A 16674-nucleotide genomic window follows, 5' to 3' on the forward strand; every position below is an offset into this window, starting at 1 on the left:
AAGAGGGTTCCTGATGGAGTGCTAGAGGGTCAAAAGACAGTTTCATGAAAGTCAACTTTGGCACCCCAGGAAGGGTAATCCCGTGAATGGGTAATAGTGGATACATCATTGTTTGGAAATAGGTACTAACGTGAATCTGTGATACAGCTCTTAAAACAAGCTCAAATGATAGAGGAGGGTTCCTGATGGAGTGCTAGAGTGTCAAAACACAGTTTCGTGAAAGTCAACTTTGGCACCCCAGGAAGGGTAATCCCGTGAAAGGTTGATAGTGGATACATTATTGTTTGGAAAGAGGTAAAAATGTGAATCGGAGCTACAGATCTTAAAATCAGCTCAAATGATAGAGGAGGGTTCCTGATGGAGTGCTAGAGGGTCAAAACACAGTTTCGTGAAAGTCAACTTTGGCACCCCAGGAAGGGTAATCCCGTGAAAGGTTGATAGTGGATACATTATTGTTTGGAAAGAGGTAGAAATGTCAATCGGAGCTACAGCTCTTAAAACCAGCTCAAATGATAGAGGAGGGTTCCTGATGGAGTGTTAGAGGGTCAAAACACAGTTTCCTGAAAGTCAACTTTGGCACCCCAGGAAGGGTAATCCCGTGAATGGGTAATAGTGGACACATCATTGTTTGGAAATAGGTACAAACGGGAATCTGAGATACAGCTCTTAAAACCAGCTCAAATGATAGAGGAGGGTTGCTGATTTAGTGCTAGAGGATCAAAACAAAGTTTCGTGAAAGTCAACTTTGGGACCCCAGGAAGGCTAATGCCGTGAAAGGGTTATAGTGGATACGTCCTGCTTTGCAAATAGGCAGAGAGGTGAATGGGAGCTACAGGTTTTAAAATCGCCTCAAATGATAGAGGAGGGTTCCTGATGGAGTGCTAGAGGGTCAAAACACAGTTTCGTGAAAGTCAACTTTGGAACCCCAGGAAGGGTAATCCCGTGAAAGGTTGATAGTGGATACATTATTGTTTGGAAAGAGTTAAAAATGTGAATCGGAACTACAGCTCCTAAAATCAGCTCAAATGATAGAGGAGGGTTCCTGATGGAGTGCTAGAGGGTCAAAACACAGTTTCATGAAAGTCAACTTTGGCACTCAAGGAAAGGCAATCCCGTGAATGGGTAGTAGTGGATACACCATTCTTTGGAAATAGGTACAAACGTGAATCTGAGATACAGCTCTCAAAGTCAGCTCAAACGATGGAAGAGGGTTCCTGATGGAGTGCTAGAGGGTCACAACAGAGTTTCGTGAAATTCAACTTTGGCACCCCAGGAAGGGTAATCCCGTGAATGGGTAATAGTGGATGCATCATAGTTTGGAAATAGGTAGAAAGGTGAATCGGAGATACAGCTCCTAAAACCAGCTCAAATGATAGAAGAGGGTTCCTGATGGAGTGCTAGAGGGTCAAAACACAGTTTCATTAAAGTCAACTTTGGCACCCCAGGAAGGGTAATCCCGTGAATGGGTAATAGTGGATACATCATTGTTTGGAAATAGGTACTAACGTGAATCTGTGATACAGCTCTTAAAACCAGCTCAAATGATAGAGGAGGGTTCCTGATGGAGTGCTAGAGGGTCAAAACACAGTTTCGTGAAAGTCAACTTTGGCACCCCAGGAAGGGTAATCCCGTCAAAGGTTGATAGTGGATACATTATTGTTTGGAAAGAGGTAAAAATGTGAATCGGAGCTACAGCTCTTAAAATCAGCTCAAATGATAGAGGAGGGTTCCTGATGGAGTGCTAGAGGGTCAAAACACAGTTTCGTGAAAGTCAACTTTGGCACCCCAGGAAGGGTAATCCCGTGAAAGGTTGATAGTGGATACATTATTGTTTGGAAATAGGTATAAACGTAAATCTGTGATACAGCTCTTAAAACCAGCTCAAATGATAGAGGAGGGTTCCTCATGGAGTGCTAGAGGGTCACAACAGAGTTTCGTGAAATTCAACTTTGGCACCCCAGGAAGGGTAATCCCGTGAATGGGTAATAGTGGATGCATCATAGTTTGCAAATAGGTAGAAAGGTGAATCGGAGATACAGCTCTTAAAACCAGCTCAAATGATAGAAGAGGGTTCCTGATGGAGTGCTAGAGGGTCACAACATAGTTTTGTCAAAGTCAACTTTGGCACCCCAGGAAGGGTAATCCCGTGAATGGGTGATCGTGGATACATCATAGTTTGCAAATAGGTAAAAAGGTGAATCGGAGCTACAGCTCTTAAAACCAGCTCAAATGATAGAAGAGGGTTCCTGATGGAGTGCTAGAGGGTCAAAACACAGTTTCATGAAAGTCAACTTTGGCACCCCAGGAAGGGTAATCCCGTGAATGGGTAATAGTGGATACATCATTGTTTGGAAATAGGTACTAACGTGAATCTGTGATACAGCTCTTAAAACCAGCTCAAATGATAGAGGAGGGTTCCTGATGGAGTGCTGGAGGGTCAAAACACAGTTTCATGAAAGTCAACTTTGGCACCCCAGGAAGGGTAATCCCGTGAATGGGTAATAGTGGACACATCATTGTTTGGAAATAGGTACAAACGGGAATCTGAGATACAGCTCTTAAAACCAGCTCAAATGATAGAGGAGGGTTGCTGATTTAGTGCTAGAGGATCAAAACAAAGTTTCGTGAAAGTCAACTTTGGGACCCCAGGAAGGCTAATGCCGTGAAAGGGTTATAGTGGATACGTCCTGCTTTGCAAATAGGCAGAGAGGTGAATGGGAGCTACAGGTTTTAAAATCGCCTCAAATGATAGAGGAGGGTTCCTGATGGAGTGCTAGAGGGTCAAAACACAGTTTCGTGAAAGTCAACTTTGGAACCCCAGGAAGGGTAATCCCGTGAAAGGTTGATAGTGGATACATTATTGTTTGGAAAGAGGTAAAAATGTGAATCGGAGCTACAGCTCTTAAAATCAGCTCAAATGATAGAGGAGGGTTCCTGATGGAGTGCTAGAGGGTCAAAACACAGTTTCATGAAAGTCAACTTTGGCACCCAAGGAAAGGCAATCCCGTGAATGGGTAGTAGTGGATACACCATTCTTTGGAAATAGGTACAAACGTGAATCTGAGATACAGCTCTCAAAGCCAGCTCAAACGATAGAAGAGGGTTCCTGATGCAGTGCTAGAGGGTCACAACAGAGTTTCGTGAAATTCAACTTTGGCACCCCAGGAAGGGTAATCCCGTGAATGGGTAAAAGTGGATGCATCATAGTTTGGAAATAGGTAGAAAGGTGAATCGGAGATACAGCTCTTAAAACCAGCTCAAATGATAGAGGAGGGTTCCTGATGGAGTGCTAGAGGGTCAAAACACAGTTTCGTGAAAGTCAACTTTGGCACCCCAGGAAGGGTAATCCCGTGAAAGGTTGATAGTGGATACATTATTGTTTGGAAAGAGGTAAAAATGTAAATCGGAGCCACAGCTCTTAAAATCAGCTCAAATGATAGAGGAGGGTTCCTGATGGAGTGCTAGAGGGTCAAAACACAGTTTCCTGAAAGTCAACTTTGGCACCCCAGGAAGGGTAATCCCGTGAAAGGTTGATAGTGGATACATTATTGTTTGGAAAGAGGTAGAAATGTCAATCGGAGCTACAGCTCTTAAAACCAGCTCAAATGATAGAGGAGGGTTCCTGATGGAGTGTTAGAGGGTCAAAACACAGTTTCCTGAAAGTCAACTTTGGCACCCCAGGAAGGGTAATCCCGTGAAAGGTTGATAGTGGATACATTTTTGTTTGGAAAGAGGTACAAATGTGAATCGGAGCTACAGCTCTTAAAATCAGCTCAAATGATAGAGGAGGGTTCCTGATGGAGTGCTAGAGGGTCAAAACACAGTTTCCTGAAAGTCAACTTTGGCACCCAAGGAAGGGCAATCCCGTGAATGGGTAGTAGTGGATACATCATTCTTTGGAAATAGGTTCAAACGTGAATCTGAGATACAGCTCTCAAAGCCAAGTCAGACGATAGAAGAGGGTTCCTGATGGAGTGTTAGAGGGTCAAAACAGAGTTTCGTGAAATTCAACTTTGGCACCCCAGGAAGGGTAATCCCGTGAATGGGTAATAGTGGATACATCATTGTTTGGAAATAGGTAGAAATGTCAATCGGAGCTACAGCTCTTAAAACCAGCTCAAATGATAGAGGAGGGTTCCTGATGGAGTGCTAGAGGGTCAAAACACAGTTTCATGAAAGTCAACTTTGGCACCCAAGGAAAGGCAATCCCGTGAATGGGTAGTAGTGGAAACACCATTCTTTGGAAATAGGTACAAACGTGAATCTGAGATACAGCTCTCAAAGCCAGCTCAAACGATAGAAGAGGGTTCCTGATGCAGTGCTAGAGGGTCACAACAGAGTTTCGTGAAATTCAACTTTGGCACCCCAGGAAGGGTAATCCCGTGAATGGCTAAAAGTGGATGCATCATAGTTTGGAAATAGGTAGAAAGGTGAATCGGAGATACAGCTCTTAAAACCAGCTCAAATGATAGAGGAGGGTTCCTGATGGAGTGCTAGAGGGTCAAAACACAGTTTCGTGAAAGTCAACTTTGGCACCCCAGGAAGGGTAATCCCGTGAAAGGTTGATAGTGGATACATTATTGTTTGGAAAGAGGTAAAAATGTAAATCGGAGCCACAGCTCTTAAAATCAGCTCAAATGATAGAGGAGGGTTCCTGATGGAGTGCTAGAGGGTCAAAACACAGTTTCCTGAAAGTCAACTTTGGCACCCCAGGAAGGGTAATCCCGTGAAAGGTTGATAGTGGATACATTATTGTTTGGAAAGAGGTAGAAATGTCAATCGGAGCTACAGCTCTTAAAACCAGCTCAAATGATAGAGGAGGGTTCCTGATGGAGTGTTAGAGGGTCAAAACACAGTTTCCTGAAAGTCAACTTTGGCACCCCAGGAAGGGTAATCCCGTGAAAGGTTGATAGTGGATACATTTTTGTTTGGAAAGAGGTACAAATGTGAATCGGAGCTACAGCTCTTAAAATCAGCTCAAATGATAGAGGAGGGTTCCTGATGGAGTGCTAGAGGGTCAAAACACAGTTTCCTGAAAGTCAACTTTGGCACCCAAGGAAGGGCAATCCCGTGAATGGGTAGTAGTGGATACATCATTCTTTGGAAATAGGTTCAAACGTGAATCTGAGATACAGCTCTCAAAGCCAAGTCAGACGATAGAAGAGGGTTCCTGATGGAGTGTTAGAGGGTCAAAACAGGGTTTCGTGAAATTCAACTTTGGCACCCCAGGAAGGGTAATCCCGTGAATGGGTAATAGTGGATACATCATTGTTTGGAAATAGGTAGAAATGTCAATCGGAGCTACAGCTCTCAAAACCAGCTCAAATGATAGAGGAGGGTTCCTGATGGAGTGCTAGAGGGTCAAAACACAGTTTCATGAAAGTCAACTTTGGCACCCAAGGAAAGGCAATCCCGTGAATGGGTAGTAGTGGATACACCATTCTTTGGAAATAGGTACAAACGTGAATCTGAGATACAGCTCTCAAAGCCAGCTCAAACGATAGAAGAGGGTTCCTGATGCAGTGCTAGAGGGTCACAACAGAGTTTCGTGAAATTCAACTTTGGCACCCCAGGAAGGGTAATCCCGTGAATGGGTAAAAGTGGATGCATCATAGTTTGGAAATAGGTAGAAAGGTGAATCGGAGATACAGCTCTTAAAACCAGCTCAAATGATAGAGGAGGGTTCCTGATGGAGTGCTAGAGGGTCAAAACACAGTTTCGTGAAAGTCAACTTTGGCACCCCAGGAAGGGTAATCCCGTGAAAGGTTGATAGTGGATACATTATTGTTTGGAAAGAGGTAAAAATGTAAATCGGAGCCACAGCTCTTAAAATCAGCTCAAATGATAGAGGAGGGTTCCTGATGGAGTGCTAGAGGGTCAAAACACAGTTTCCTGAAAGTCAACTTTGGCACCCCAGGAAGGGTAATCCCGTGAAAGGTTGATAGTGGATACATTATTGTTTGGAAAGAGGTAGAAATGTCAATCGGAGCTACAGCTCTTAAAACCAGCTCAAATGATAGAGGAGGGTTCCTGATGGAGTGTTAGAGGGTCAAAACACAGTTTCCTGAAAGTCAACTTTGGCACCCCAGGAAGGGTAATCCCGTGAAAGGTTGATAGTGGATACATTTTTGTTTGGAAAGAGGTACAAATGTGAATCGGAGCTACAGCTCTTAAAATCAGCTCAAATGATAGAGGAGGGTTCCTGATGGAGTGCTAGAGGGTCAAAACACAGTTTCCTGAAAGTCAACTTTGGCACCCAAGGAAGGGCAATCCCGTGAATGGGTAGTAGTGGATACATCATTCTTTGGAAATAGGTTCAAACGTGAATCTGAGATACAGCTCTCAAAGCCAAGTCAGACGATAGAAGAGGGTTCCTGATGGAGTGTTAGAGGGTCAAAACAGAGTTTCGTGAAATTCAACTTTGGCACCCCAGGAAGGGTAATCCCGTGAATGGGTAATAGTGGATACATCATTGTTTGGAAATAGGTAGAAATGTCAATCGGAGCTACAGCTCTTAAAACCAGCTCAAATGATAGAGGAGGGTTCCTGATGGAGTGCTAGAGGGTCAAAACACAGTTTCATGAAAGTCAACTTTGGCACCCAAGGAAAGGCAATCCCGTGAATGGGTAGTAGTGGAAACACCATTCTTTGGAAATAGGTACAAACGTGAATCTGAGATACAGCTCTCAAAGCCAGCTCAAACGATAGAAGAGGGTTCCTGATGCAGTGCTAGAGGGTCACAACAGAGTTTCGTGAAATTCAACTTTGGCACCCCAGGAAGGGTAATCCCGTGAATGGCTAAAAGTGGATGCATCATAGTTTGGAAATAGGTAGAAAGGTGAATCGGAGATACAGCTCTTAAAACCAGCTCAAATGATAGAGGAGGGTTCCTGATGGAGTGCTAGAGGGTCAAAACACAGTTTCGTGAAAGTCAACTTTGGCACCCCAGGAAGGGTAATCCCGTGAAAGGTTGATAGTGGATACATTATTGTTTGGAAAGAGGTAAAAATGTAAATCGGAGCCACAGCTCTTAAAATCAGCTCAAATGATAGAGGAGGGTTCCTGATGGAGTGCTAGAGGGTCAAAACACAGTTTCCTGAAAGTCAACTTTGGCACCCCAGGAAGGGTAATCCCGTGAAAGGTTGATAGTGGATACATTATTGTTTGGAAAGAGGTAGAAATGTCAATCGGAGCTACAGCTCTTAAAACCAGCTCAAATGATAGAGGAGGGTTCCTGATGGAGTGTTAGAGGGTCAAAACACAGTTTCCTGAAAGTCAACTTTGGCACCCCAGGAAGGGTAATCCCGTGAAAGGTTGATAGTGGATACATTTTTGTTTGGAAAGAGGTACAAATGTGAATCGGAGCTACAGCTCTTAAAATCAGCTCAAATGATAGAGGAGGGTTCCTGATGGAGTGCTAGAGGGTCAAAACACAGTTTCCTGAAAGTCAACTTTGGCACCCAAGGAAGGGCAATCCCGTGAATGGGTAGTAGTGGATACATCATTCTTTGGAAATAGGTTCAAACGTGAATCTGAGATACAGCTCTCAAAGCCAAGTCAGACGATAGAAGAGGGTTCCTGATGGAGTGTTAGAGGGTCAAAGCAGGGTTTCGTGAAATTCAACTTTGGCACCCCAGGAAGGGTAATCCCGTGAATGGGTAATAGTGGATACATCATTGTTTGGAAATAGGTAGAAATGTCAATCGGAGCTACAGCTCTCAAAACCAGCTCAAATGATAGAGGAGGGTTCCTGATGGAGTGTTAGAGGGTCAAAACACAGTTTCCTGAAAGTCAACTTTGGCACCCCAGGAAAGGCAATCCCGTGAATGGGTAATAGTGGATACATCATTGTTTGGAAATAGGTACAAACGTAAATCTGTGATACAGCTCTTAAAACCAGCTCAAATGATAGAGGAGGATTCCTCATGGAGTGCTAGAGGGTCACAACAGAGTTTCGTGAAATTCAACTTTGGCACCCCAGGAAGGGTAATCCCGTGAATGGGTAATAGTGGATGCATCATAGTTTGCAAATAGGTAGAAAGGTGAATCTGAGATACAGCTCTTAAAACCAGCTCAAATGATAGAAGAGGGTTCCTGATGGAGTGCTAGAGGGTCACAACATAGTTTTGTCAAAGTCAACTTTGGCACCCCAGGAAGGGTAATCCCGTGAATGGGTGATCGTGGATACATCATAGTTTGGAAATAGGTAAAAAGGTGAATCGGAGCTACAGCTCTTAAAACCAGCTCAAATGATAGAAGAGGGTTCCTGATGGAGTGCTAGAGGGTCAAAACACAGTTTCATGAAAGTCAACTTTGGCACCCCAGGAAAGGTAATCCCGTGAATGGGTAATAGTGGATACATCATTGTTTGGAAATAGGTACTAACGTGAATCTGTGATACAGCTCTTAAAACCAGCTCAAATGATAGAGGAGGGTTCCTGATGGAGTGTTGGAGGGTCAAAACACAGTTTCATGAAAGTCAACTTTGGCACCCCAGGAAGGGTAATCCCGTGAATGGGTAATAGTGGACACATCATTGTTTGGAAATAGGTACAAACGGGAATCTGAGATACAGCTCTTAAAACCAGCTCAAATGATAGAGGAGGGTTGCTGATTTAGTGCTAGAGGATCAAAACAAAGTTTCGTGAAAGTCAACTTTGGGACCCCAGGAAGGCTAATGCCGTGAAAGGGTTATAGTGGATACGTCCTCCTTTGCAAATAGGCAGAGAGGTGAATGGGAGCTACAGGTTTTAAAATCGCCTCAAATGATAGAGGAGGGTTCCTGATGGAGTGCTAGAGGGTCAAAACACAGTTTCGTGAAAGTCAACTTTGGAACCCCAGGAAGGGTAATCCCGTGAAAGGTTGATAGTGGATACATTATTGTTTGGAAAGAGGTAAAAATGTGAATCGGAGCTACAGCTCTTAAAATCAGCTCAAATGATAGAGGAGGGTTCCTGATGGAGTGCTAGAGGGTCAAAACACAGTTTCATGAAAGTCAACTTTGGCACCCAAGGAAAGGCAATCCCGTGAATGGGTAGTAGTGGATACACCATTCTTTGGAAATAGGTACAAACGTGAATCTGAGATACAGCTCTCAAAGCCAGCTCAAACGATAGAAGAGGGTTCCTGATGGAGTGCTAGAGGGTCACAACAGAGTTTCGTGAAATTCAACTTTGGCACCCCAGGAAGGGTAATCCCGTGAATGGGTAATAGTGGATGCATCATAGTTTGCAAATAGGTAGAAAGGTGAATCGGAGATACAGCTCTTAAAACCAGCTCAAATGATAGAAGAGGGTTCCTGATGGAGTGCTAGAGGGTCAAAACACAGTTTCATGAAAGTCAACTTTGGCACCCCAGGAAGGGTAATCCCGTGAATGGGTAATAGTGGATACATCATTGTTTGGAAATAGGTACTAACGTGAATCTGTGATACAGCTCTTAAAACCAGCTCAAATGATAGAGGAGGGTTCCTGATGGAGTGCTAGAGGGTCAAAACACAGTTTCGTGAAAGTCAACTTTGGCACCCCAGGAAGGGTAATCCCGTGAAAGGTTGATAGTGGATACATTATTGTTTGGAAAGAGGTAAAAATGTGAATCGGAGCTACAGCTCTTAAAACCAGCTCAAATGATAGAGGAGGGTTCCTGATGGAGTGCTGGAGGGTCAAAACACAGTTTCATGAAAGTCAACTTTGGCACCCCAGGAAGGGTAATCCCGTGGAAAGGTAATAGTGGATACATCATGGTTTGCAAATCGGCGAAAAGGTAAATCGAAGCTACAGGTTTTAAAACCAGCTCAAATGAAAGAGGAAGGTTCCTGACGGAGTGCTAGAGGATCAAAACACAGCTTTGTGAAAGTCAACGTTGGCACATCAGGAAGGGTAATCCCGTGAAAGGGTCATAGGGGATACATCATGGTTTGCAAATACGCCAAACGGTGAATCGGAGCTACAGGTTTTAAAACCAGCTCAAATGAAAGAGGAAGCTTCATAATGGAGTGCTAGAGGAACAAAACACAATTTCGTGAAAGTCAACTTTAGCTCCCCAGGAAGGGTAATCCCGTGAAAGGGTAATAGTGGATACATCATGCTTTCCAAATAGGCCAAAAGGTGAATCGGAGTTACAGGTTTTAAAACCAGCTCAAATGAAAGAGGAAGGTTCATAATGGAGTGCTAGAGGGTCACAACATAGTTTCCTGAAAGTCAACTTTGGCATCCCAGGAAGGGTAATTCCATAAAAGGGTAATAGTGGATACATCATGGTTTGCAAATAGGCCAAACGATCAATCGGAGCTACAGGTTTTTAAACCGGCTCAAATGATAGAGGAAGATTCCTGACGAAGTGCTAGAGGGTCAAAACACAGTTTCCTGAAAGTCAACTTTGGCACCCCAGGAAGGGTAATCCCATAAAAGGGTAATAGTGGATACATCATAGTTTGCAAACAGGCAAAAAGGTGACTGGGAGCTACAGGTTTTAAAACCATTTCAAATGAAAGAGGAAGGTTCCTGACGGAGTGCTAGTAGATCAAAACACAGTTTTGTGAAAGTCAACTTTGGCACCCAAGGAAGGGTAATCCCGTAGAAAGGTAATAGTGGATACATCATGGTTTGCAAAACGGCGAAAAGGTGAATCGAAGCTACAGGTTTTAAAACCAGCTCAAATGAAAGAGGAAGGTTCCTGATGGAGTGCTAGTAGATCAAAACACAGCTTTGTGAAAGTCAACGTTGACACCCCAGGAAGGGTAATCCCGTGAAAGGGTCATAGGGGATACATCATGGTTTGCAAATACGCCAAACGGTGAATCGGAGCTACAGGTTTTAAAACCAGTTCAAATGAAAGAGGAAGGTTCCTGACGGAGTGCTAGTAGATCAAAACACAGTTTTGTGAAAGTCAACTTTGGCACCCCAGGAAGGGTAATCCCGTGGAAAGGTAATAGTGGATACATCATGGTTTGCAAATAGACAAAAAGGTGAATCGAAGCTGCAGGTTTTAAAACCAGCTCAAATGAAAGAGGAAGGTTCCTGATGGAGTGCTAGTAGATCAAAACACAGCTTTGTGAAAGTCAACGTTGGCACCCCAGGAAGGGTAATCCCGTGAAAGGGTCATAGGGGATACATCATGGTTTGCAAATACGCCAAACGGTGAATCGGAGCTACAGGTTTTAAAACCAGTTCAAATGAAAGAGGAAGGTTCCTGACGGAGTGCTAGTAGATCAAAACACAGTTTTGTGAAAGTCAACTTTGGCACCCCAGGAAGGGTAATCCCGTAGAAAGGTAATAGTGGATACATCATGGTTTGCAAAACGGCGAAAAGGTGAATCGAAGCTACAGGTTTTTAAACCAGCTCAAATGAAAGAGGATGGTTGCTGACGGAGTGCTAGTAGATCAAAACACAGCTTTGTGAAAGTCAACGTTGGCACCCCAGGTAGGGTAATCCCGTGGAAAGCTAATATTTGATACATCATGGTTTGCAAATCGGCAAAAAGGTGAATCGGAGCTACAGGTTTTAAAACCAGCTCAAATGAAAGAGGAAGCTTCATAATGGAGTGCTAGAGGAACAAAACACAATTTCGTGAAAGTCAACTTTGGCACTCCAGGAAGGGTAATCCCATAAAAGGGTAATAGTGGATACATCATGGTTTGCAAACAGGCAAAAAGGTGAATGGGAGCTACAGGTTTTAAAACCAGCTCAAATGAAAGAGGAAGGTTGCTGACGGAGTGCTAGTAGATCAAAACACAGTTTTGTGAAAGTCAACTTTGGCACCCCAGGGAGGGTCATCCCGTGGAAAGGTAATATTTGATACATCATGGTTTGCAAATCGGCAAAAAGGTGAATCGGAGCTACAGGTTTTAAAACCGGCTCAATTGAAAGAGGAATCTTCATAATGGAGTGCTAGAGGAACAAAACACAATTTCGTGAAAGTCAACTTTGGCACCCAAGGAAGGGTAATCCCATAAAAGGGTAATAGTGGATACATCCTAGTTTGCAAACAGGCAAAAAGGTGAATGGGAGCTACAGGTTTTAAAACCAGTTCAAATGAAAGAGGAAGGTTCCTGACGGAGTGCTAGTAGATCAAAACACAGTTTTGTGAAAGTCAACTTTGGCACCCCAGGAAGGGTAATCCCGTGGAAAGGTAGTAGTGGATACATCATGGTTTGCAAATCGGCGAAAAGGTGAATCGAAGCTACAGGTTTTAAAACCAGCTCAAATGAAAGAGGAAGGTTCATAATGTAGTGCTAGAGGGTCACAACATAGTTTCCTGAAAGTCAACTTTGGCACCAAAGGAAGGGTAATTCCATAAAAGGGTAATAGTGGATACATCATGGTTTGCAAATAGGCCAAACGGTGAATCGGAGCTACAGGTTTTAAAACCGGCTCAAATGATAGAGGAAGGTTCCTGACGAAGTGCTAGAGGGTCAAAACACAGTTTCCTGAAAGTCAACTTTGGCACCCCAGGAAGGGTAATCCCATAAAAGGGTAATAGTGGATACATCCTAGTTTGCAAACAGGCAAAAAGGTGAATGGGAGCTACAGGTTTTAAAACCAGCTCAAATGAAAGAGGAAGGTTCCTGACGGAGTGCTAGTAGATCAAAACACAGTTTTGTGAAAGTCAACTTTCGCACCCCAGGGAGGGTCATCCCGTGGAAAGGTAATATTTGATACATCATGGTTTGCAAATCGGCAAAAAGGTGAATCGGAGCTACAGGTTTTAAAACCAGCTCAATTGAAAGAGGAAGCTTCATAATGGAGTGCTAGAGGAACAAAACACAATTTCGTGAAAGTCAACTTTGGCACCCAAGGAAGGGTAATCCCATGAAAGGGTAATAGTGGATACATCCTAGTTTGCAAACAGGCAAAAAGGTGAATGGGAGCTACAGGTTTTAAAACCAGTTCAAATGAAAGAGGAAGGTTCCTGACGGAGTGCTAGTAGATCAAAACACAGTTTTGTGAAAGTCAACTTTGGCACCCCAGGAAGGGTAATCCCGTGGAAAGGTAATAGTGGATACATCATGGTTTGCAAATCGGCGAAAAGGTGAATCGAAGCTACAGGTTTTAAAACCAGCTCAAATGAAAGAGGAAGGTTCCTGATGGAGTGCTAGTAGATCAAAACACAGTTTTGTGAAAGTCAACTTTGGCACCCCAGGAAGGGTAATCCCGTGGAAAGGTAATAGTGGATACATCATGGTTTGCAAATAGACAAAAAGGTGAATCGGAGTTACAGGTTTTAAAACCAGCTGAAATGAAAGAGGAAGGTTCATAATGTAGTGCTAGAGGGTCACAACATAGTTTCCTGAAAGTCAACTTTGGCACCAAAGGAAGGGTAATTCCATAAAAGGGTAATAGTGGATACATCATGGTTTGCAAATAGGCCAAACGGTGAATCGGAGCTACAGGTTTTTAAACCGGCTCAGATGACAGAGGAAGGTTCCTGACGAAGTGCTAGAGGGTCAAAACACAGTTTCCTGAAAGTCAACTTTGGCACCCCAGGAAGGGTAATCCCATAAAAGGGTAATAGTGGATACATCATAGTTTGCAAACAGGCAAAAAGGTGACTGGGAGCTACAGGTTTTAAAACCATTTCAAATGAAAGAGGAAGGTTCCTGACGGAGTGCTAGTAGATCAAAACACAGTTTTGTGAAAGTCAACTTTGGCACCCAAGGAAGGGTAATCCCGTAGAAAGGTAATAGTGGATACATCATGGTTTGCAAAACGGCGAAAAGGTGAATCGAAGCTACAGGTTTTAAAACCAGCTCAAATGAAAGAGGAAGGTTCCTGATGGAGTGCTAGTAGATCAAAACACAGCTTTGTGAAAGTCAACGTTGGCACCCCAGGAAGGGTAATCCCGTGAAAGGGTCATAGGGGATACATCATGGTTTGCAAATACGCCAAACGGTGAATCGGAGCTACAGGTTTTAAAACCAGTTCAAATGAAAGACGAAGGTTCCTGACGGAGTGCTAGTAGATCAAAACACAGTTTTGTGAAAGTCAACTTTGGCACCCCAGGAAGGGTAATCCCGTGGAAAGGTAATAGTGGATACATCATGGTTTGCAAATAGACAAAAAGGTGAATCGAAGCTACAGGTTTTAAAACCAGCTCAAATGAAAGAGGAAGGTTCCTGATGGAGTGCTAGTAGATCAAAACACAGCTTTGTGAAAGTCAACGTTGGCACCCCAGGAAGGGTAGTCCCGTGAAAGGGTCATAGGGGATACATCATGGTTTGCAAATACGCCAAACGGTGAATCGGAGCTACAGGTTTTAAAACCAGTTCAAATGAAAGAGGAAGGTTCCTGACGGAGTGCTAGTAGATCAAAACACAGTTTTGTGAAAGTCAACTTTGGCACCCCAGGAAGGGTAATCCCGTAGAAAGGTAATAGTGGATACATCATGGTTTGCAAAACGGCAAAAAGGTGAATCGAAGCTACAGGTTTTAAAACCAGCTCAAATGAAAGAGGATGGTTGCTGACGGAGTGCTAGTAGATCAAAACACAGCTTTGTGAAAGTCAACGTTGGCACCCCAGGTAGGGTAATCCCGTGGAAAGGTAATATTTGATACATCATGGTTTGCAAATCGGCAAAAAGGTGAATCGGAGCTACAGGTTTTAAAACCAGCTCAAATGAAAGAGGAAGCTTCATAGTGGAGTGCTAGAGGAACAAAACACAATTTCGTGAAAGTCAACTTTGGCACTCCAGGAAGGGTAATCCCATAAAAGGGTAATAGTGGATACATCATAGTTTGCAAACAGGCAAAAAGGTGAATGGGAGCTACAGGTTTTAAAACCAGCTCAAATGAAAGAGGAAGGTTCCTGACGGAGTGCTAGTAGATCAAAACACAGCTTTGTGAAAGTCAACTTTGGCACCCCAGGGAGGGTCATCCCGTGGAAAGGTAATATTTGATACATCATGGTTTGCAAATCGGCAAAAAGGTGAATCGGAGCTACAGGTTTTAAAACCAGCTCAATTGAAAGAGGAATCTTCATAATGGAGTGCTAGAGGAACAAAACACAATTTCGTGAAAGTCAACTTTGGCACCCAAGGAAGGGTAGTCCCATAAAAGGGTAATAGTGGATACATCCTAGTTTGCAAACAGGCAAAAAGGTGAATGGGAGCTACAGGTTTTAAAACCAGTTCAAATGAAAGAGGAAGGTTCCTGACGGAGTGCTAGTAGATCAAAACACAGTTTTGTGAAAGTCAACTTTGGCACCCCAGGAAGGGTAATCCCGTGGAAAGGTAATAGTGGATACATCATGGTTTGCAAATCGGCGAAAAGGTGAATCGAAGCTACAGGTTTTAAAACCAGCTCAAATGAAAGAGGAAGGTTCATAATGTAGTGCTAGAGGGTCACAACATAGTTTCCTGAAAGTCAACTTTGGCACCAAAGGAAGGGTAATTCCATAAAAGGGTAATAGTGGATACATCATGGTTTGCAAATAGGCCAAACGGTGAATCGGAGCTACAGGTTTTAAAACCGGCTCAAATGATAGAGGAAGGTTCCTCACGAAGTGCTAGAGGGTCAAAACACAGTTTCCTGAAAGTCAACTTTGGCACCCCAGGAAGGGTAATCCCATAAAAGGGTAATAGTGGATACATCCTAGTTTGCAAACAGGCAAAAAGGTGAATGGGAGCTACAGGTTTTAAAACCAGTTCAAATGAAAGAGGAAGGTTCCTGACGGAGTGCTAGTAGATCAAAACACAGTTTTGTGAAAGTCAGCTTTGGCACCCCAGGAAGGGTAATCCCGTGGAAAGGTAATAGTGGATACATCATGGTTTGCAAATCGGCGAAAAGGTAAATCGAAGCTACAGGTTTTAAAACCATCTCAAATGAAAGAGGAAGGTTCCTGACGGAGTGCTAGAGGATCAAAACACAGCTTTGTGAAAGTCAACGTTGGCACATCAGGAAGGGTAATCCCGTGAAAGGGTCATAGGGGATACATCATGGTTTGCAAATACGCCAAACGGTGAATCGGAGCTACAGGTTTTAAAACCAGCTCAAATGAAAGAGGAAGCTTCATAATGGAGTGCTAGAGGAACAAAACACAATTTCGTGAAAGTCAACTTTAGCTCCCCAGGAAGGGTAATCCCGTGAAAGGGTAATAGTGGATACATCATGCTTTCCAAATAGGCCAAAAGGTGAATCGGAGTTACAGGTTTTAAAACCAGCTCAAATGAAAGAGGAAGGTTCATAATGGAGTGCTAGAGGGTCACAACATAGTTTCCTGAAAGTCAACTTTGGCACCCCAGGAAGGGTAATTCCATAAAAGGGTAATAGTGGATACATCATGGTTTGCAAATAGGCCAAACGATCAATCGGAGCTACAGGTTTTTAAACCGGCTCAAATGATAGAGGAAGGTTCCTGACGGAGTGCTAGTAGATCAAAACACAGTTTTGTGAAAGTCAACTTTGGCACCCCAGGAAGGGTAATCCCGTGGAAAGGTAATAGTGGATACATCATGGTTTGCAAATACGCCAAAAGATGAATCGGAGCTACAGGTTTTAAAACCAGTTCAAATGAAAGAGGAAGGTTCCTGACTGAGTGCTAGTAGATCAAAACACAGTTTTGTGAATGTCAACTTTGGCACAACAGGAAGGGTGATCCCATGAAAGGGTAGTAGTCGATACATCATGGTTTGCAAATACGCCAAAAGATGAATCGGAGCTACAGGTTTTTAAACTATCT

General features: G+C 43.4%; 1 protein-coding gene across 1 annotated transcript in view; it reads right to left on the reverse strand.

Moving 5' to 3' along the window:
- The window catches only part of LOC137257437 (putative testis-expressed protein 13C), a 142705-nt gene that overhangs the window by 26986 nt on the left and 99045 nt on the right, over positions 1–16674 (reverse strand). Inside the window, exons 2-4 of the mRNA XM_067794767.1 lie at positions 2367–2429; positions 1507–1569; positions 1163–1225 (exon numbers count right to left, since the gene is read on the reverse strand). Of these exons, the coding sequence (XP_067650868.1) occupies positions 1163–1225; positions 1507–1569; positions 2367–2429 (189 nt within the window). The remainder of the gene's footprint in view (positions 1–1162; positions 1226–1506; positions 1570–2366; positions 2430–16674) is intronic.

The sequence above is a fragment of the Haliotis asinina genome, chromosome 12, assembly GCF_037392515.1.
Source record: "Haliotis asinina isolate JCU_RB_2024 chromosome 12, JCU_Hal_asi_v2, whole genome shotgun sequence".
NCBI classification, from domain to species: Eukaryota; Metazoa; Mollusca; class Gastropoda; order Lepetellida; family Haliotidae; genus Haliotis; species Haliotis asinina.